At 44.8% G+C, this 22,400-nt stretch overlaps 1 protein-coding gene across 2 annotated transcripts in view; it reads left to right on the top strand.

Annotated features, from left to right (window-relative positions):
- Positions 1-15,975, top strand: part of DCP1B (decapping mRNA 1B) — a 56,381-nt gene extending 40,406 nt beyond the window's left edge. The window contains exons 6-9 of one of the 2 annotated variants that reach the window (XM_036103045.2): positions 7,479-7,607; positions 9,102-9,959; positions 12,055-12,303; positions 14,869-15,975. In XM_036103045.2, coding sequence (XP_035958938.1) covers positions 7,479-7,607; positions 9,102-9,959; positions 12,055-12,303; positions 14,869-14,949 — 1,317 coding nt within the window. In that variant the 3' untranslated portion in view covers positions 14,950-15,975. Of the gene's footprint in view, positions 1-7,478; positions 7,608-9,101; positions 9,960-10,478; positions 10,883-12,054; positions 12,304-14,868 lie in introns of those variants that run through there. The other variant, XM_036103046.2, reaches the window with a different exon arrangement.
- Positions 15,976-22,400: the final 6,425 nt, after the last annotated feature.

Raw genomic sequence — 22,400 nt, forward strand, 5'->3', positions numbered from 1 at the left:
GCACTTTTTTGTGTGTCTGTTGGCCATTTGGATGTCTTCTTTGGAAAAATATCTGCTCATGTCTTCTGCCCATTTCTTGATTGGATTCTTTGTTCTTTGGGTGTTGAGTTTGATAAGTTCTTTATAGATTTTGGATACTAGCCCTTTATCTGATATGTCATTTGCAAATGTCTTCTCCCATTCTGTCGGTTGTCTTTTGGTTTTGTTGACTGTTTCTTTTGCTGTGCAAAAGCTTTTTATCTTGATGAAGTCCCAATAGTTCATTTTTGCCCTTGCTTCCCTTGCCTTTGGTGATGTTTCTAGGAAGAAGTTGCTGCAGCTGAGGTCAAAGAGGTTGCTGCCTGTGTTCTCCGCTAGGATTTTGATGGACTCCTGTCTCACATTTAGGTCTTTCAAGCATTTTGAGTCTATTTTTGTGTGTGGTGCAAGGAAATGGTCTAGTTTCATTCTCTACATGTGGCTGTCCAGTTTTCCCAACACAACTTGTTGAAGAGACTGTCTTTTTTCCACTGGACATTCTTTCCTGCTTTGTCGAAGACGAGTTGACCATAGAGTTGAGGGTCCATTTCTGGGCTCTCTATTCTGTTCCATTGATCTCTGTGTCTGTTTTTGTGCCAGTACCATACTGTCTTGATGCTGACAGCTTTGTAATAGAGCTGGAAGTCCGGAATTGTGATGCCGCTAGCTTTGGTTTTCTTTTTCAACATTCCTCTGGCTATTCGGGGTCTTTTCTGGTTCCATACAAATTTTAGGATTATTTGTTCCATTTCTTTGAAAAAAGTGGATGGTATTTTGATAGGGATTGCATTGAATGTGTAGATTGCTCTAGGTAGCATTGACGTCTTCACAATATTTGTTCTTCCAATCCATGAGCATGGAACGTTTTTCCATTTCTTTGTGTCTTCCTCAATTTCTTTCATGAGTACTTTCTAGTTTTCTGAGTACAGATTCTTTGCCTCTTTGGTTAGATTTATTCCTAGGTATCTTATGGTTTTGGGTGCAATTGTAAATGGGATCAACTCCTTAATTTCTCTTTCTTCTGTCTTGTTTTTGGTGTATAGGAATGCCACTGATTTCTGTGCATTGACTTTATATCCTGCCACTTTCCTGAATTCCTGTATGAGTTCCAGCAGTTTTGCGGTAGAGTCTTTTGGGTTTTCCACATAAAGTATCATATCCTCTGCAAAGAGTGAGAGTTTGACTTCTTCTTTGCCGGGTATCAGGGCTGTTTAAAGAAGTTCCCAATTCCATGTCTGGGATAGGAAAATCAAACAAACAGGGTCATGTGAATGGGGCACAGTAGTCAACTTTAAGGGACCACTGACTAAAACATCAAATTCTGACATCAACAAGAAAGACTACAGTGGATTGAAACACACTAAGCATATATAATATGTGAATTCATGGTGATGAGTGAGCAAGCAGACCAAAAATATAAAACAGAACAAAAAAGTAATTATTGGCTATGCTTAGAGGTACTAAGACACCAACTCCTTCCTCTGTAAATTAGTAGTTAATGGGAAGGAATTAAGCATTTATCCTGCCTGACCAGTAGAGACAATTTTTCAGAATAACCATATAATCCTGGTTGATGAGGGAAAGTTCTTCTCTACCGAAGAATTCCAGCTATTAAATATAGATGAAATGGTAGAACTTAAAGCCACACTAGTCAAATAAGTGATTCAAGCATTGATCATTAGTAATGTAAATGTTATGAGAAAGGATGATGGAAACTTGACCATGGAAGTCAGTCTACCACCACATGAGCCCACTGACCAGCACCATTAAAAGTTGGATAATCACACATCATGTGTCTCCTAATGTGATATAATGTGAACTATGTAGTTCCACCTTGAAATCTATATTGTTGATCCTGAATCTTTTTTAAATTTTTTTATCTAAATTCAGTTTAGTTAAGTGCTCATTACATCAAGTGCCCTCCTTAATACCCATCACCCAATTACCCCATCCCCCCACCCACCTCCCTTCCAGCAACTCTCAGTTTGTTTCCTAGAGTTAAGAGTCTTATGGTTTGCCTCCCTGTTTTCATCTTATTTTATTTTTCCTTCCCTTCCCCTATATTCATCTGTTTTGTTTCTTAAATTCCACCTATGTGTGAGATCATATGGTATTTGTCTTTCTCTAACTGACTTATTTCGCTTAGCATAATACCCTCTAGTTCCATCCCCATTGTGAGCTTTCTTAAACTTAATAGTTTACAGAAAATGAAAGAGAAGAGGGGAGAAGGGCAGGCAGAAAACAAATTAAATGGCACCACAAGGAAGCAATCAGAAAAGTCCTGAATGAAGTGGGACATGCTAAAGGACAACTGGCCAAGTTTCTCCAACATGCCTTTGACCTGATGGTTGGCTTACCCTTGATTGGTAGACTGTGAGCTCCTTGAGCACAGAGAACACCCTGTATTCATCTTCATAAGCCTAGTCTCCAATGTTCCTGGCATATGTGTGCTAAATAAATGGTTGTTGATTGACTGAATGCATATGAATATGAATTAATCACAGTTTCATTGTCCTTCAACCAGAGGGCCTGGACAGAGACACTTTAATCCCAGATGCGGTCAGTAACAACGATTTCTGTATTAGTTTTCCATTTTGCTTAATTCTTCAGCAGCTGTTAAGAGACATCCTAATGACTTGGCAACTATCAATTAATTATACTTTACCTAACTGTACTATGTTAGGCGCCCTAAAGATCAATCTTAAATGGTGATATTTTTGCTCTCCAGGAACTTAGGTTCTGTGAGGACAGCATAACAATGGCCAATAAATAATAAATGCAAATACTGAACAAAAATTATTTTCTTTCTTCTCCCTCCTTCCTCTCAGCGCACACACATATTGTATTATTTTTATTTTATGATGTTTTGACGTCTTAAAAGTCTTCTGGTTGGGGTCAGAATCCTCCTCCCTGGGCTAGCCAATTTTTTTTTTTTAATAAATAGGCTCCGCCCAGCATGGAGCCCAACACAGGGCCTGAACTCATGACCCTGAGATCAAGACCCAAGCTGAGATCAAGAGCTGAGTGCTTAACCAACGGAGTCATCCAGGTTCCCCTGGGCTAGTTAATTCTTAGAGCTAGCCAAGGTCCTAGCCAGAGGCTGCCCTTGCCATGCAAACTAGCCATCCAGAGCCATCCCTTCTCCATCTGGCCCCCGGCACCCCAGGAGGCAATACTCCTCTGCCTTAATCATCTCAGGTCGGGGACTAGGGACCACCCTGTAGTTTAAAGCCTACTGAAAATTATCCAAACTAGCCAATCCTAAAGTGCATAAACCCCAATAGAGGTTCTAGCCTTGACTTTCCCCTAGCTCCTGCTTTCTGTCTCCTGCCCATCCTGAGGCTTCCCCATCTGGCCTCCTGTTACTATAGGACCTATGAGTATATTTGTTTCCTGAGCCCCTCCAGTGTCTCCCCTCTAGCTGCACCTGACTGTCTAATAAAGGAACACAGAATACACACACGCACACACAGAAACACTCATATGTGGTTTCGGAGACTTAATTAAGCCATCACTTTATACTGTACCTACAACTTGCAGTGTTTCCCCCTCACTTTATTTGCCCTTCAGAATCTACATATTCTTCAAGCCCAGTTAAAATTCCACTTTTTACATGGAGTTTTCCCAGATCTCTTCATTCAGATTAATTATTCTTCCCACTGAACTCACCAGTCTGTTACTATTTGGAATTTATTTTGCTCTTCCTCATTTATTACAGTTAGGTCAACTTCTCCCACTATAAACTTGTTGAGGTCAAAACAGTGTTCTGTTCATCATTACACCCCCCCCCCCAGATTGGTTGTTACAATGTTGACATGAAGTACAGATGTTTCATTGGTATATAGACTTGCTTTTCTATATAATCAAATACATGTTATATACATAATGTTAATTGCTCCAACTGTGTGATAAACAACAGAAGAAATTATCCCTTCTGCCATTAACAACCAGAGGATGTAACCTTCTAGGAGCACCTGTGTGATCCTGTTACTTCTCTGGTCTAAATTCTTCTTGGTTTCTCATTGTCTAGCATATGAACTTCGGACTCTTCAAGGATTATATAACATAGCCCCAGTTTATTCTCTTAACGTCTCTACCTTCTCCCCACACTTCCCTCTACAAATACTTGAAACTCCTGCCAAACTGAGTAACAGTGTTGCTTCCTCAAAGGGCCTTCATGGACTTCTTCCCTTGCTGTCCCCTCTCCTTCTTTACCTGTCAACGTATGATCAGTCATTCAGGGCCCATTTCAAATGTTCTTTGTCCATCCTGTAATTTCTGATCTACACAACCAGATGTATATGCTTCCCCGTGAACTTCCACTGCATTGTGCAAACCTGCTTTATATTTGCCTGTGTTTGTGTTACCTCTTCTCCCACACACAGACATTTCAGAAGATGTGGAGATCTGAGTAAAATGGCTCTGAGGTACGGGAAAGGGGGAACACAGACAGAAGCAAAAGAGAAGAAGACAAGATTTCCCTGGGAATTCTTGAGAGGAAGTGGCTGTCCCATCACCAGGAGTATTCAGGAAGAAACTGCATGAGGACATACTGGGGTATTAGGAAAAAAATCTCACTTCTCTGGGTAGGGACTAAACTCAGTGACTTCTGAGATTTTTCCAACTTTAAAATGCTTCAGTTTATGAAAATCCCAAAAAGTAAGAGGAGGAAAACTTTTCAGCTAGAAGTGACATATGGTGACATATGATGTTGGTAAAGTGAAGCCTAGTGACATCAGATGCAACTGTTTACATGAAGTTAATAAAATAATCTGAAAACCTTATTTTGGCCAATATTTTATGTTTTTTCCCCTAAGAAACAACTTTCTGTGAATCTGCTATAAAGTAGCATGATGTTAATTTGAACTTCACGTCCTTTTACCTCCTCCCTATTAGACTCATGGTTGAGATGCAAATGAACAATAAGACCACCAACTCTCAGTAAGAGAAAGAACCAGGGCCAGAAAGGGTCTTTGGCTGCATAGTTGAGTTCTGAGTGTGCAGAAGTGGATTATTTTGTGTTTTGTGGCTTAAGGCAAGAATTAATAGTTCTCTTTTAATATACTGTGATTTATTTATAAAATTAAAGAAATTACTAAATGTCTTTTGATGCTTAGTGAGAAAATTCAAAAAAGTAGATGTCTACTTTTAATACTTTCAGTGTATTTTCTTCCAGACTTTTCTCTTGGCATGAGTACATATGTTTTTGTGTTTTGTGTGAGAAAATGAGATCATGTGACATAATTTTTAAGGCTTTAAAGAAGTGCTTCGGGATCTCTATGGAGAACCCATTATACACTTTTTCCAACTCTGTGTTTTTTTCCAAGTATCTTAAAGTTACTTGGGTCAGGAGAAGCATAGAAAATTAAACAACTGCGGGCACCTGGGTGGCTCAGTCGTTACGTGTCTGCCTTTGGCTCAGGTCATGATCCCAGGGTCCTGGGATCGAGCCCCGCGTCGGGCTCCCTGCTCTGCAGGAAGCCTGCTTGTGTTCCCACCCCCTGCTTGTGTTCCCTCTCTCGCTCTCTCTTTCTCAGTCAAAAAATAAATAAAATCTTTAAAAAAAAATTTTTTTTTAAAGAAAATTAAACAGCTGGAAAATGAGCTACAAACTATTGAGGTAGATGATATTTAATTCTGAGCAATTTGATAGAGAGCAATTTTTACATGAAAGCAAGGTTTCAGTGATAGATAGTGACACAGAAAACAGCTTCTAGCAATTTTACTTAGAAAGGCTATCTAGGGCTTATACATAGCAAGAGACAGAGCAGCCTCTCAGGCCAGGTAGATATGTGTATAGCGAAGGTGGGGGGAAATCTGTTTTTCTTTGTTTGAAATTCAAGGTCTCTGAACATAGAGAGTGAAAAAGTAGGGGTGTGCCTGGGTGGCTCAGTCGGTTGGGCATCCAACTTCTGATTTCCGCTCAGGTCGTGATCTCAGGGTTGGGATCTCAGGGTCGTGAGATACAGCCCCGCATCAGGCTCCGCGCTCAGCACAGAGTCTGCTTGTCCCTCTTCCTCTGCTCCTCTCCCCACTTGTCCCTCTCCCTTTGCTTCTCCGCCCCCACCCCCGCACTTGCACTCTCTCTCTCTCTCTCATAAATGAATAAATAAAATCTTTAAAAAGAAAAAGAAAAAGTACAGAGAGTGTCATTCAGCGAATGTAATCTGAGCATCCACTTTCTTTTACATAGCAAGCAGAAATTCATGCTAAAATTTTGTAAGTGACTCTATCTTAGGCTGTCTTCTCGTCTTGTGTTGGTTATGGCCATGGAAAGCCAGGCCAGTTGGTGCATGCATCCATACCATTAACCACCAGCATTCACCTAAGAATTAGAAGTAGCATTTTATGACTCATAAAGGGATTTCACATCCCACTTAATCTAGTGCCAGATATCCAAATTACTGATAGAATTCTCGGTCGAAAATGATTAGTCTTTTGTACAATTAACTTTACAAACCCAAGTGAACATGGTGGTGATTGACCCCATACTCCTACATCCTCGAATTAGAAAATACAACCCGATAACTGTAAAATACATTGGAAGCCTTGCGTTCCTGGGGGACGAGATTGTGTTTATAGCTCATTCCATGTCAGGGACAGTGTGAAATATTTTCCTACCTGAGGCCTTGACAGTTGAAACTAGCAATGCTATAGAGAGTATAGAATAGAAGCAGTGGTTTTATATTCAGTTTTATTTGGTGTTTTAACAAGATAGATACTGCCATCATCGCTGTGTTCTTTGTGTTATGAATCCTACTGTGTTAGCAATCGTATGGTTGGTTAGATTAATGTATGATAATGATTCAGTATTTGAAATGATGAGTCTTGTCTCTCATCTCTTTCTCTGTGAGGTTCTAATTTGTAGTGAGTGGCTCAGAACACTCAGATTTGAATTATCCTGTTTATGTTAAAAGTCATTTATTAAATAAAGATGATGTTCGTAACTTTTAAGTCAATGGTTTGAGTCAGCTTTACTTTTTGGTTTGTAGACCGAAAAGGGTCAGTTGCTTTGGTGATGCAACTCTCCAATTTTAAGTCAACTGCTAATGGGTGAATAAAACCATACTGTAATCCAGACATGGCATTTAAAGAATTGTTTCTATCACTGTTTATCACTGAAAAGCATTAGACTCCATATTTTTAAAACAATTGCTTCTTAAGCCTATCTATAGCCTTTCAAATATCCAAGTATCTCAGAGCCTCTGGGTCTTACAGGCTGATGCTGTTGGTAATATTTTAGGGCACCAAAATTGTGCAACTAAGAAAAATTAAATTGGAATTTGATTTATACTCAAATATAGCTCATATCAGAGGAGAGTAAGTAATTTTCCTTTTTGCATGAAAGTCTATCAAAAAATAGCTACCAATTAGATAAAATAAAGAGCGAGAAGTTACATTCTTTTAAAAAGATTAAAGCTTCTTTTACACTAAAAATTAGGTTCTTTTTTCCATTTCAGTGTAAAACCTGTTCTGAGCCAAAACAGATAACGAGTTCATCTGCCATCTATGACAACCCCAATCTCATCAAACCAATTCCAGTGAAGCCCAGTGAAAACCAGCAACAGCGCATACCTCGGCCCAGCCAGGTATGAAGTCCTCTGCTTTCCATTTGCAATGTCTCTAAAGGATTGTTAAAGAAGTCTTACCCAGAGTATAGTCAAGGGAGAGCCTGGTGCTGTTCAAGGATGCTTCAGGGTAAATCCAAGAAAGAGAGATTTCAACTTCAAGATTGTTTTCATTTTAATAATGTATTCTTCCTAGAAGGGGGTTGAAATTTTTAATTTTGGCATTTACCGTATTCTGTGTTCATCTCTTGTGGACTTGAACTTCTTAGAGGATAATGTATTTTTTAAAAACAGCAAACTCATAACATTGTCAGAGCTGACAGGAATATTACCTGCCAGGCCTGCATTCTTCTGTGGTAGGTGGCTGGTTTCCCAAGGCCTGGGAGAAGGACAGCCAAGGCAACACTCAGTTAAACATTTCTGAGCACTTCCTCCGTCCCAGGTACAGTGCTAGGCATGGTGTGTATAGAATGGGATTCCTGTTCTAAGGAGTGATATAAAATTCCCCTGTAGACCTGCTGGGTTATCATTGTATTTGCATCTAAATATATGAAAATGATAGCATTTTTTGGTATGAGTATATGTATTTTCCAAAATAGTGCAGCATTAACAAAATTGTTCATCTGCAAGGCCCATTATTGACTGTCAATGTAGTATAGCTATTTCCACTTCCTATGGTTATTCCTCATTAAGGGTTTGGGTTTTTTTAAAGGAATTCATTTAAATCAATTTTGGAAATAAACATAGAACCAAAAGACATAAAAGACTGCCTAATGAAAGTCTTGTATTGAATTTTTGAAAAAATAAGTCTTTTCTAATTATCTTTTAGCTTGCTTTTATTCTTTGCCTTCCATGGAAATTTTTTATTTTAATAAAGAAACTGGAATATGTTGATGTTAGAAGGAAGCTCATGTTTTCTTAGCCCAACAACACGGAAAGCCCCAGAAGGAGCAGGAGGGGCTATAGGGCAGGAAGGAGGTAGCTTTGTGACTGACTAGGCCAGGGCAGATTGCATATGATGATTTTTTTTTTAAAGCTACTGGTATATAGTTGAAAGGATCAAGTTAGTTTAAATGACTTATCCTAAATTTCTCTAATTCTACGAAAAGCTACTGACATCCTCATATTCCTGTGTGTTCTCAGCATCTTCTTACACTCTGCAGGGGTAGGCGGACTTCCTGTTGAAGAGATCATTTCCCTTTCAGTATCTAGAACTTTACGCCACAGTGGTCCCCAGTCTGTGAACCCCAGGCCCATCAAGGGCTATTTCATCAATCAGCAGATGCTAAAATATAACTGCTGTCTTGGGGGTGGGAGTGAAGAATGCTGTGAAAATTTTTTACCTGGAAAGGAGATCTTAAATTTGTAAAATTGATTAGAATTATAGGTTTTTCATCCTCTATAATTGATCCTATGTAAATAAAGAAATCATCAGTTAGGTTAGTAATGTTTCATAGCCTGCCATATAACCAAATTGTATGTAGACGCATTTTCAGACATTTTTATTTTTTCCAGACCTTAGACCCTGAACCTCAACACTTGTCCTTGACAGCTCTCTTTGGGAAGCAGGACAAATCTACATGTCAGGAAACTGTGGGGTCCCCACAGACCATCCACCAGCAACAGCACCAGGAGCCACTTCCAATAAGGCAGGGGGTCGTACGCTCCCTCTCCTATGAGGAACCCAGAAGACACTCGCCCCCCATCGAGAAGCAGCTCTGTCCAGCCATTCAGAAACTCATGGTCCGGAGCGCAGACCTCCACCCCTTGTCAGAGCTGCCCGAAAACCGGCCCTGCAGAAACGGCAGTACCCATTCTGCTGGGGAAGTTTTCCTGGGACCTGTGCAGCCAGGGTCTCCCCATAGCTTTGGGACTTCTCAGCGTGTACAGAGTGCTTCCAGAACTCAGAGCCTGCTGGAGAAGCTTCAGAGTGCCCCGAGGCCAGCAAATAAGTATGACCCTAGCACACCAGCACCTGCCAGCTCAGCGGCCCCAAACCTCAGCTCCGCTCCCCCCGCGGCCACCCCTGGCGCCCCAGTAAAGGGGCTGGCTCAGGCACAAGCGGGGTATTTCAATGGCTCCCTTCCAGCTCAGCCACTAGGACATGAGGCTCGCGGCAAAGAGCAGTCCACACACCCGAGACCCCCGCTCCCTGTCTCTGGCAGTCAGACTAGCAGTTCCGGAGTGATCTCCCCTCAGGAGTTACTGAGGGAGCTTCAGATGGTACAGCAGGAACAGCAGCTGCATGCCTCTAACCGACCGGCCCTGGCAGCCAAGTTCCCCGCGGTAACCCAGGGCTCCGGGACGGGGAAGGTGCTGGAGCCCTGGATGCACAGCACAGCCGGCGCAGAAAAGCAGACTCCTCTTTTTCAGGTAGATATCTTCGGGGGTGGGGGGGTGGGGGAGTCGTACTGCTCTAGTACTTCGTGAATACTCGGTGAGACCTAGAATCAGCTTCGGTGCTCTGGGGACCCTTCTGTGCAGAACGGGGCGCCACAAGCCACATCTGCGCATCGGATTATCCCCATAACTTTACGCCTGGAGAGACAAGCCTTTCTTTGCTTAGCCATCTGGGGGCTTCCCTCCTTTTAGAGGTACTTTATTTGTCGAGTTAAATCGGCATGGTGTTATAAGGTCTGAGACAAGCACATGGACACGGGAAACAACAGAGACATGAGGAAAACCCCCGAATCTTTGACTGAGAACACTTCCTGTCCGCGTTGAAATCATTTGAGATACCAGACATCTGACCTCTTCTTATTATTTTAAAATCATTACTGTTTATTTATTCAGTACATACTTCTGAGCACTTACTCCATGCCAGGCATTGTGCTACTTGAGGTTACATACCTCATTGTTCATGAAGAGGCTCACATACTCACACCTCTGCAGGGCCCATGGTCCCGGGGGTGCTTGAAGTCAACAGGAAAAACACATCAACTCCTCAAAGGTACAGGCTGTTTTTATTTCTATCACCACTGTAGCTTAATGAAGATTGAGAGAGGGGTAAGTAAGTATGCCACCTGACTCCCCGCCCCCCACCCCCCACCACACACACAGAGTACCAGTCAGGGGAAAATACTGTGACTTTTAGAAACACTCTGTCCCTCAACGAAGGTGACTCTCTATGTATCAGTAACTTGGAACAGCTATGAAACCACAGCTATTTCATGGCCTATGAGGAACATCTGGAGATCTGATTTTTTTTTCCCATTTGGATTGGTACAAATGCATTGAAAAGGCATTGGGTTTAATAATTAGGACATTCTCCCTGTTTATTACAGATGTCATCATTGGCCCTTTTGTCATGTTTTGGCAAGTAGCTTACAACAGGTCCTCAACAAGCCTTCACTTTTTTGAAAACAAAGATATTGGGCATGTAGCATAAGTCTTTGTGTATGTGAGAGCCTGAGTCCCAGCGTTCTTGTTCATTATTTATTACAGTCACAGAGGAACGGTTGTTAGCCTCCCGCATCCCCATTTCAGTGCGTGTTGTCCCCTCTTTCATACCTGCTTTTTTTCTCTTGGTGGCATGGGACACCAGGGAAACTAGGACACTAGATGGGACACTGGGAAAACCGGTGTTAGTAGTTTGACATCGGCTTCTGCGGACACAATTCCCATTTCTCTTGAGCACCCACATGTGTGGACCATGCGCTCTTCCTCACGGCGGGTGCTGGGACCCCCACTGGGGTGGCATCCGTTCTAGCTCCTCGGCTCCAAACGGCTCCAAACGGCAGATAGGGACACTTAAAGGAAACAAGCAACCTACCTTCCTCCAAGCTTCCTTCTGCCCACAAAGATACTGAGGGAGTGAAATCACAGCAGCTTCTAGACTGTGGGCCTTATGTCCCCCTTCTTGTGAGTTCTTTTGGGGCATTAGAAGGCTGATAAGTAACATTCTTTTTTCTCGCCTGCATTAGAAACAAATGAGAGCTAGCCGTAGGAGTCAGACGAAGATCAGAATGTCACTTGCATAACTGGAAAGGCTATTGGAAAACTTGGTTTTAGGTCTGTAGCCAAGCGAGGTAGACATACTCGTGAGGACAGTCAAGTCACTGGCAGTGCTGAGCAGGACCAGCCCTCCCTGCACCCAAAACTTGAGCCGGAGACGCCAGGAGTGTATGCTGTCTGCAAGCGGGCAGATCCTCTCAGGAAGGGGGACCCAAGATGGGTGACCCCGATAAGCTTGCCTCCATCCCAGTGAGAAGTCAGTGAGCAGGCAGAGAGAGGCTGGGAAGCTTCCTCCATGTGGAGGAAATGTGTGTGTGCCCCCAGCAGGTGCAAGTGGAGAAGCGAACAGGAATCAGGCTCCCACAGGCTTTGCCCACCAAGAGAACTGGCAACAGTTCCTATTGAGCCTCACTTCTCTCCACGCTTGCGAGTGACGGGCGTCTCTCTCCCTCTCCCTCGGTGTTCGGTGAGCCGCTACTTACCACTGCCCTCTGTGTGTATTTGCCGTGAGCAGGGCACCTCGCCTCCGCGCGTCCCTGCCACATGGGCTCCTTCTCTGCTCATGTCCCCCATGGTGTTCACCCAACCCACCTGTGCCCCACCGAAGGAGAGGGATGCTGGGCTCTTGCCCCTGGGAAGCCAAGAACCAGCTACCACTTCCGCCAGCCTCCTCCTGCCTCTGCGGACCCCGGAGCCCCCCGTGATCACCAGCAGCCCACTTACCAAGCCACAACTTCAGGAAGCACTGCTGTACCTCATTCAGGTAGGAGGGCCGTGTCGTCTCCCTTCTTGCCCTTGCCAGCTCTGCCGACCTGTGGGCTGTAGGAGAGGAAGCGTCAGTTAGCTAACGCCTGCTAAGTACTCCCCAAGAATAAGGAGACCACGTAACAGTTCGACCTAAACTAGGCCCATGGTTTCTGTGCTTGGTTAACTGGAGGAGATTCGGAAGACTAGCTGTGGCTTTGGGTGTGTCACGACATGAAGGATTTTGTAACATGGAGGACTGCCTGAGTCCTCCAGGCTGTCACCTGCCAGAAAAGAAAGAAGCATGCGCTGTATCCTTAGCAGCCCCTGGGAGGAGTCCGGGTGCCGCGCGGCACCCAGACAGCTCACCGTTGGGCAATAGAGGTCAGAGCCACGTTGAGCAAGCGGCGGCATTTCGGGGACAGCTCCGGCGGACTGCTGAAGGAGGAGGGAACAGGGAAGGAGTCATGACTGTGACTACGAAGGGCATATTTTACAAATAATTCTGAAACCTGCTAATTAGGACAGGATAGACTGACAGGACTTCTCTGTCAGCCATGTGTCTCACTCGGCTCTGGGAGGTGATCACAACGTAACAGCTGACGCTTGCGGAGACCTTTGTGCCAGGCGCTGTTTTAAATGCTTTACCTACATTAATTCATTTTATCCTTATACAACAACCCTATTTTTTTTTTTTTTTCTGTTTTAGAGACAGAGAAACTGAGGCTAAGTGACGGGCCTGAGGTCACAGCTAGTAAATAGCAGAGCTAGGCTTCAACCCCAGTCTGGCTGCAGAATGCTCCTTCCCCTGCGCCGGACTGGGGGCCGCGGTAGTGACGGGAGTGGGAGGGCCAGGCCCCGGGAGGCCAGTTGGCCGTCCACCTAGCGAAGCACACCCTTAAAATAGATGCGAGGCCTTGAAAAGTGGGGCACTTCCAACCAGACAGACTTCAGGCACCTCAGTGAACAAAGCTAGGTGTCCTTTAGATACAATCTTTAAGAAAATTTTTGTAGAACTTCACTTAAGCTTTAGCTGACTTTCAGAGTGCTGGCTAGCACTTTGCACTTGTCTCATCCTGGTTGAAAAGACAGTGGTCTCTATTATTAAAAACATTTTTTAAAGGTCACGTATTTTAGAGAGAAGGGAAGGAGAGGGGGCTGGAAACGAGCGTCTGAGTGTGAAAGCAGATTAGCAGTCCAGTAAAGATCAACCACAAATGGGTGGCCATACTAATTCATGAACAATTAGGATAAAAGTATTTCCCACCTTGTCAACCCATTCGTGATAAGTTTGTGAGGACTTAGGACATCTTAAGCTTCATTTTTCTATGAGCAATAAAGAAAAAATCCTCTGGTTCATTCCATTTAAAAAACATGGTTCCATAGATCTTTGTATAGGAGCCAAGACTCTGAAAGTCTAGAGCAGGCCCTGTCTATTGCTAGGTAGAAAATTACATTTATGTTCCCTCCACTCTCTGCATTCGCTTTACTTTTCCCAGTGTTGTAGACATCGTCTTCCTGGTGAACTCTTGGAAGTCACTCATGCAATCTGTTTTTAGCCTTCGCCTGTTGGTAGGACACAATCTCACGCACAGGGACTTTGTGGGATAAGGAAAAACTGGGATAACATCGCTGTCTTTCATTGCATGAGAATAATGCTAGCTCTGTGCGTGGGGTGCCAAGAGGGAATGAAGGGGGAATGTGAAATGTGGGTGAATTGCTAAAGCTTTAAAGGATTTGAGTGGGAGGGAGAAGTCTCTAGAATTAAAAACCAAGAGCACCACTGTTTAGACCCGTGATTCTCCCTCAGCCCTTAGCCAGGCAGAGGAGCCCAGAGACTACCAGTCTCACGGCTGCCTGCTTGCCAAGACCAAAAACTTTCTGTAACTAATGGGAGAATTATGCTGGTTTTGATGATATAAATGCAGCATATTGCAAATAAATCTTAACTAATGCCAAAAGCAAAGTATACACATTGTGGGAGACTTCGGTGGACCCTTAAGAAGCACCAGCAATCTCCTAACCAAACTTCGAGAACCCCTGATCTGGATCATTGCCTCCCAATCCAGCCTTCTGTTAGGACCTGTGTCTTTTCACACAACAGACCCAGGCTTTTCTTGAGTGAACCTCATTCCATTCTGCCATGTGGTTGGGCCACCCATCTGGACTGTATGTAATGAGCACTTGCTGCTTCTATTGACTGTTGGAAACCAGCAGCTGACTCTGGCACTTGCCTCCAGTCCCACTTAACATTCACACATGCAGGGCGCCTGGGTGGCTCAGATGGTTAAGCGTCTGCCTTCAGCTCATGATCCCAGGGTCCTGGGATGGAGCGCCACAGCACACTCCTGGCTCAGCGGGGAGTCTACTTCTCCCTCTGCCGCTGTCCTCCACTCATTCTCTCTCTCTCTCTCAAATGAATAAATAAAATCTTAAAAAAAAAATTCACACATGCAGTGAAGAACTACCAGCCGTTGGAGCAGACAGGTAGAGATGAGTGTCCAGGGTCAGCACGCCAGTTCAGCTCCTTTGGTTTCTGCCAACCAAATCACATTCCCTTGGGTCTTTTGATTTTGTTTTCCAGAACGATGACAACTTCTTAAATATCATCTATGAAGCTTATCTCTTCAGCATGACACAAGCAGCCATGAAAAAGACGATGTAAAGCAAAACATTTTAAGACTGATTTTCAAGGTCCTGTGGCTCAAGGCTCTTTCACGTCAATGGCGTTACCCTAAATGTTTCTGCCTTTTTTTTTTTAAAAAAAAGTATATATAATATGAAGTAAAATGTTTCAGAATTTTCTTCAGTCAAGATGGTTTTTTTTAATCCTATCCTTCAGTACACTTGGTACTAAGAATCCAGTGGATAGAAAAAGTCTTTTGCTCATATCACACAGTAAATCCCAAGCTTAAATTATTTTTTCCTTGCATGTATGGGGCCACTTCTACAAGAATTAGCCTCTCAGTAGGAAGGGCTGTTCCTGGAAACTTGGTTTCTTTTTTATTAATAGCTCTGGTTATTCTTTGAGCGCGGGAGTGGTTTCCCTGTTGCTGAGCTCCTCATGCCATAGTGCGTGTTAGCCACCAGGTGGCAGTGTCACCCCACAGACTAACCTACCCAGCCCTGCCCGAGCCTTCGAGCCTTCAAGCCTTCGAGCCTTTGGAAGTCAAGGTTTTCTTTGACCAGACAAAGTAAACCTTTCATTTGTAAAAATCCAGTTGGCATGTTTTCCCTGGGCCTTTGAAGGGAAATTATTTCTAAAGGTATTTATAGCTAGTTTCTAGAGGATAGTTGTTCTAGGAGTCCACAGGTGGCCCAGATTTCCAGTAACACTTCATTTATCCCAGCTCCTGTTATTTCTTTTGGACCTGACCAGCAGAATACGCCTGCCTGTGCTTCCAAATGAACATTTTGTCATTTTCAGCCAAACATGCTGAGAGGAAGGTCACAGAAGATTTTAAAGCTTTTTCTTAGCCTCTGAAGAGAGGTAGTAGACTGTTTAGGGGCCTGATGGATAAGGACTCTTCAAGCTACATAGCAGATTGGTTTTTATGTTCCCAGAGATGAGGAGCTTAATCTTGGAGGGAGACAGAAGAGCCCTTGCCAAGTTGTTAAGGCCTCAAAGTGTCCATATGGGAATTAGTCCCTGCTGAGTATTAGTAATAAATAAAGCTTTGTGTTTCTATAACTCTTTTTATTCTTAGATCATAAAAAAATCTGTAGCTTACTGCACGGAAGACAGGTTTTATTCTCATTTTATAGGTCATCCAGGAGGCATGGGAAAAGTAGGTTTCCTCGCAGCTTCTGACTTGGGCTTCAAGCTTTGGGCCTTCGTGCAGGCACGCCATCAGCGGTGTTCTCGGCATACCACCTCCCGCACCTCCCGCAGGAGCGTGCTTTCTCTTCTACGGAGAAAAGGTGGGCAGGAAAGGATTGGACTCTTACTGACCCTTCGTGATGTGCTGTCCACTAGGCTGAGGAGTCTGCTGTTACCCTCCTACATTTAGGAAGGAACGACTTCTGTCATTTTTTTTTGTCATCTCCTCCATCGTCTCACACAGATGTAAACCCATGTGATGCTCTAACAAAATACTTGACATTAATAATTGCACATGTAATATCTCCACATTCTTATAAGGAGAATGGGGCAAGGAGAGACACACACGTGGATCTGTTATCCCGACATCAGTGATGGTGCTCACTTCTGCAACACACGTACTAAAACTGGAGCCAAATCAATGGTACACTTAACTGCTTGCCAACCTTTTCTTTAAAAACCTTTCTTTGCTCCTAATTACATGTTTAGAGTAGCTTCTTGAACTAGGGAGAAATGAATTCCATTTTAAATGTTGCTAATATATCTGGGGGTAGAAAATGGCTAATTTCTGAAATACTTATTTTTGAACCTCAGCACTGAATAACCAGAATAGAGACCTCAGCTGCGGTCCCCCCCGTGCAAAGGCGCGCTGCGCTGTGTGACAGAAGGAAGAGCCTGAGCCCAGCATGGTCAGACCTGCACGGCAGGCTTCACTGGGGCCTTTTTAGGTCAACGCCACAGTGATCTGTTTTGAAAAGTAATAAATTCTCCATCCTTTACTGGAATGAATCACTTTAAAAGTGACAGGCCCAATTCATTTCAACCAAAGACTAAGTCACCCTTTGAAAGGACGCTTGGTGATTGAGTGCTTATCCCTTCTATGTGGCAAAGCAGAGGAGAGCTTCTTTGTACAAAGAGCTTTCTCTAGAGAGGCCAAGAAAGAGATAAAAAGGGTTATCTAAGGCACCCCAAATTAGATTTCATAGATAAATTCACTTTTCTTTTTCCCACTCTACACCCCAAATTCTGAGACCATCACAGATGCCACTCCTAGGGGTCACTGGCTCCCAAGCAGCAGTTTTAAGCTAATTGAATTTCAGATGGAACCCTGAGATAATTTTCCTAAGCCAGTGTCATCCGATGCAGTGGATCTCAACCTTGAAGAAGTTATGGAAGTCAGTTCTGCCTGGTGTAGGGGACAGAACACATAGCCTTTGTCAGACAGACTTGCCTTTGGTTCCTGCACAAGTGAACATCTCCGAGATGAAATGTTTTCATTTGTAAAATGAAAGGAATACCCACCCCACAGGGTCCTTAGATGGAAGCAATTTATGGAAGATAGTTCCTCTGTGCCACACACTCTAGAAGTAATGAGTTCCTTCCTGCCCCCTCCGTGTCATTTGCTCTGTCTCAGTCCCCCGGCCGTTGGGATGAGGCCTGCAGCTGCTGGAGGGAAGTTCATCTGCCATCATTTGTCATCCACTGTGACCTAAGTATTGAGTCTTACATTGCCGCTTATGTATCTGTGGTCACTTTACTCTCTTCTCACCTTCTCACCTTTTATCAGTAAAATGAAAGCAGTAACACTTGCCCCTTCCAAAGGAAGTGTCATGAGCTCTCTAAGACAAAGACGTCAGTGTAACCCACGATAGTAGTGTTCTTGCCCCTGCATTTATGGGCAAAGCGACCTTTTAATTGTAAAGCCGGAGAAGACAGTGCCGTTAATAGAATTTGTAGTCCCTGGACTTACGAAAAGACACACATTGCTCAGTTTCCCTATTTAGAAAGCCAGGCATGGAGGTAATCGCAAAGTGAGAGAAACCTTCGTCAGCATCTTTAAGAATTTCCTAGTCTCCGTACCCAATCCAGCTGACACCCACAACTGGCTTCTTCCAAACCTTTCAAAAGGTAGGCCCAAGGCAAAAAATTCTAGGCTGAAGGCTCTCCCATAAAGGCACAGGTTGTTTGCCTCTGGTAAGTTCATCCTTCCCTCAAACACTGTTAGCCCACAAACATTTCTTATGTCCTGGCAGACAGGACTCTAATTGCTTCCTTTTGAATGAGAAGTGTGCTAATCAGAGAAGAAGGTGCCTGTCCTCCTAAAGACACCCCAACTATTGGAGAGCATTAGCCCTCTTCAATTCTCTCGGGTTTTAAAACCAACAGTTGACACCAGTTAGAGCCTACGCCCCTGGGTGTGTAAAACTAAACATGGGAGGTGTCACATCAAAGACCTCTAAATACCAGGCTTCACTTGGGTTCAACTGAATTGAACTGTGAAGACAGTTCTTTGTTCTGCTGGGCAGGGCAGGGCGGGGCAGGGCAGGGGCAGCGCTGGGGGGTGGGGGTGGAGGCAGAGGGTGCAGGGTTAGGAGTGATGTCTCCAGACTGTGGACAAATTGGCAGCTTGCTCCTCCTAGCTCCTGCTCTATTCAGACGTGTGCCTCCTTCTCCCTGTGCAAAGCAGTCAGCTTGCTTCCTAGGCTTTGGAACGTTGAGCCATCTTTCAGGCTAAATTTATCATTTGCAGCCAGCAGGTTGTAGCAACACTTCGACATGTAAAGTTGCCTGGCTGCACAGATTGGTGGGTCTCCCCAGCATTTTGTTGAATACTTGATTTCAGGTTTCAAAGGCTTGGCATCCCCCTCCCTCTTATAATTAGGATAGTGAGAGAGGCAGTTACAAATACTTGGTATATTTAACTCAACCTTGAGTATCTAGATAGATATTCCCCAAATTGAGTTATGAGTAATGCCTTCCAACAACTTAGAGCCTTGAGAAAAGTACACAAATAAAAACTGCATGTGCAGACTGTGGTCTTAAAACCTCAGCGGGGAGGTGGCAGGCAGAGCACTGTTGGTAATGTTCCCCAGGGGCTGGGCAGTGCAGACAGGTGCCGTGGCTCTGAGCCAGCTAGCACAGACCAAACCATGCAGCCGGGTAAGGACAAGTTAACTAAGGGCACATCAGGAAGGACATAAAGAGGCAAGAGAAAGGGCGGGAGACCCAACCGTTATAAGCCAAAATCTGAGAATTTCTCTGCAAGTCTAAGGACCAAGACGGAAGGCACTAACTATCTAGGTGAAAGTCAAGGTAGAAAGAACACACGGAGGCTGACAGGAGCTGAAACAGACGCTCAAGAGAGGTGGTGGGTGTTCCCAGCTTAGCGATGCTGAGCAACAATAAGACCACTGGTCTAGAAGACTGCATATTGTCCGTGGCCCCATGACGGAAGCTGCAGGTCCCATCCAGCTGTGTCCAAGCATGAGTCTATGGAAGACACACCCAGTGAAAGAAGCTACAGCTCCTTCGAGAGATTTGTTCTCACTTCCTGCCACCAGGCTGATAGGTAATGCCAACCATGTCTTTTCTCAGCACAGCTAGAACTGCACAATCAACTTAAGGGCTCAAAAGACTGACATGGCACTCCCACCATTTAGGCTGCCATGAACATCTTATCCCATATGGCAAAGTGCAAAGAACATAGAGTTGGAACCAAATAGTTCTGGATTCGAATCCCACCACCTCCTGTCTCTTTCCTCAACCAAGAGAGTAACGGGGAAAAATTCATGTTCTGTGTGTTTATTGTGGGAATATAGAAGTTGTCACTTTGGGTCAGAGCCACCCATGCTCCACAGTGTCATTTTCTGTTGGACAGCAGGCCCAGGGAACGTGCCAAGGGAGGAGCTTACTCTTCACTCCCATCAGCCTCAAAGGTTAGGTGTATCCCAGCTTCTCTTTTTTGCTATTTATGGCTCCATCATAGATCTGTCCAGAATTCTTTTTGATGCTTTCATATTTCCTGCCCATAGCACTTCCCCAGGGTTGTGAGTTCCTCAAGTTTTATTCCCTGCTGTGTGCATAGGAGCTCACCCAGCATGCCCAGAGGCTGAGAAACTGTGGCTTGACAGAAAATCCATAAATCTCAGACCCTGATAGGGTGAGGGGCTCTGTTCTGTGGTGAAATGCCCAGCCTATGTGTGAACGTCTGTCACCTGTCAGATGCCTCTGTCGTTCCCAGGCCAAACACAGTAACGGCAGCTAAAAAGACAGCTACACCTAATTTCGGATTCCTGAAAAACATCATCCTCCCCAGCGCTTTCCCTTCCCTCTTAGCCTTCTTTCCCTGGGAGATGTCCGATGAATGCGCCTCATTCAGCTTCATATATCCAGAAAGCATGTCCATCTTTCCTATCCTTTGGAGATGAGCTGCTCTTCCCCAAACTCTTTTCCACATGCCAACTTTGGGGCCACTTCATTCATGTATGCTTGCATTCATTCACTCAGTAAACATGGACTGAGCTCTCTGTGTGGGGAGACACAAAGGCGAGTAAGATCTAGTCCTGCCCCCAGGGATCTCACAGTACACGTTGGGGGAGACTAATTACAAGAAGTGGTCAGGGTAGTCATTGACAGCATGGGATATTCCAGCACACCTAAAGCAAATGGGAAGTGTAGAGAAGGCTTCCAGCCTGAGCTGGCTCACAAAGGACTGGTAAGGGTTGACAAAATGGGAGGAGGCAGGTGTTCAGGGCAAAAAAAGAGGGTGTAAGATATAAAGGCCAGAAGCAGCAATGGTGTGTAGCTGGATGGGAAGGAGGGAGGTAGAATACAAGCCACTTGGTGTTGCTGGAACTTCAGTGAAGAGCTAGAGAGATGTGGCTAGAGAAAGCCGAGGCTGGACTCTGTGGACAATAGGGAGTCTCGGTGATTCGGGCAGGAAGGGCCATGGTCAGATCTTCATTTTCCATGCATCCCTGGCAGCTGAAGGGGCGTGGGTTGTGCAGGAAAGATAGGATGAGCAATGGGGATGCCGCTGGGAACCGTGGCCGTGGTCCAGGTGGGAAAAGATGATGACCTGATCCGAGGCAGGGGGAGTCGAGATTTTTTTTAAAAGTAGGGACAGTTATAAGAAATATTTAGGAAACAAAATCAGTAAGACTTGGTAATAACTAAGATGATTAATAACTCAGCTGTAGAGAGTAGAGGAGAAGAAATCAGGTTTCCAGCTTGGTTGACTAGGTGGATGATAATGAGACTGAATGAGGAAATGCTGGCTAGAGTTAATAATAATAGTAGTAGCAATAATAATACTAATACTAGCAGATAGCACCTATTAAGTTCTTCATCTGTGCCAAACACTTTTCTTAGCACTTAGTACATTATTTTATTTGTCCTGCACTGAATCCTGCAAAGTATCCCCGATTTTATGGCTAAGGAAACTGAAATTCAAAGAAGTTGAATTTCTTCTTACTTGGATCATTTTACTGAATCCATTTAGAGGCAGAACTGCGCTTCCCCGCTGTCCCAAGCTGAACACGGCCATGGGAGACGGGAGGTGGGACGGTCGTGTGGGCAGGCTAGCCCAGGCTCGGGGAAAGGAGAAGCCACGGCATGTACGTCCCCAAACCCAGATTCCCTCCTGGAGCTGATGGCTGCAGAGCAGGGAGGGCCGGTCACAGGAATGAGGGCATCTGGGTCCCCTGGGCCCAGACTGACCATCTCCCAGGGGCTGACCCCAAATTCTGTCCCAGGGCATTAGCAAAGGGCCCCCACAGCCTTCCTGTGGTCTGTGGCTCTCAGCAAAGTCTCCCCTGACAGCTTCCCACCTCCCTGGGCAGAGGGGGCTGTGTCTCTGGCAGTGGTTCCCAGGTGGGCCTCTCAGGAGCCCAGGGAGGCTCTCGTCCTCCCACTCCAGCCATCACTCCCTCCTGGAGAACCTGGGGGAGACAACAGCCGCTCTGCACTGGCACCTGAAGCTACTCACCTGGTTTAATGGGCTGAAATGGGATGCTGAGGGGACTGCTCCCCTCTCCCCACCACTGCCCAGGCCTGGCTGCCCCGCGTGAACGCCAACAGCCAGGGCATGCAGAAGAGAGAGCGAGGCCCAGGAGACCCGGGCTCTAGTTCATGCTTCGCTATGAACTTGCTCCATGACTCTTTCCCCTCTCTGGATGTCAGTTTCTCTTATTTATAAAATAAGATGATTAGACATGATAAAAAAAATAATGCCTCACATTTGAGGAGCTCTTTGCAGTTCCAGACTCAGCGACCCCGTATTTCTGTGGCCATTCTGTGCCTGAGGACTTTGGGCAACTGGTAAGCCAGTGGGGACTGCCTCTGATTTGGGGGGTTACTCAGATACTGGGGTACCTTCATTTATTCCACCACACTCCACTGCAGTGGGAGAAAGTCAAGAATGGATCTCCATAACAGCCCCAAGCCTGCAGAACCTCTTGGAGCGATTTTGTGGTGAACGGAGGTCCTTTCCGACCTAAAGGCCAAGGATTCCACAG

Source organism: Halichoerus grypus, chromosome 6, assembly GCF_964656455.1.
Source record: "Halichoerus grypus chromosome 6, mHalGry1.hap1.1, whole genome shotgun sequence".
Lineage (NCBI taxonomy): Eukaryota > Metazoa > Chordata > Mammalia > Carnivora > Phocidae > Halichoerus > Halichoerus grypus.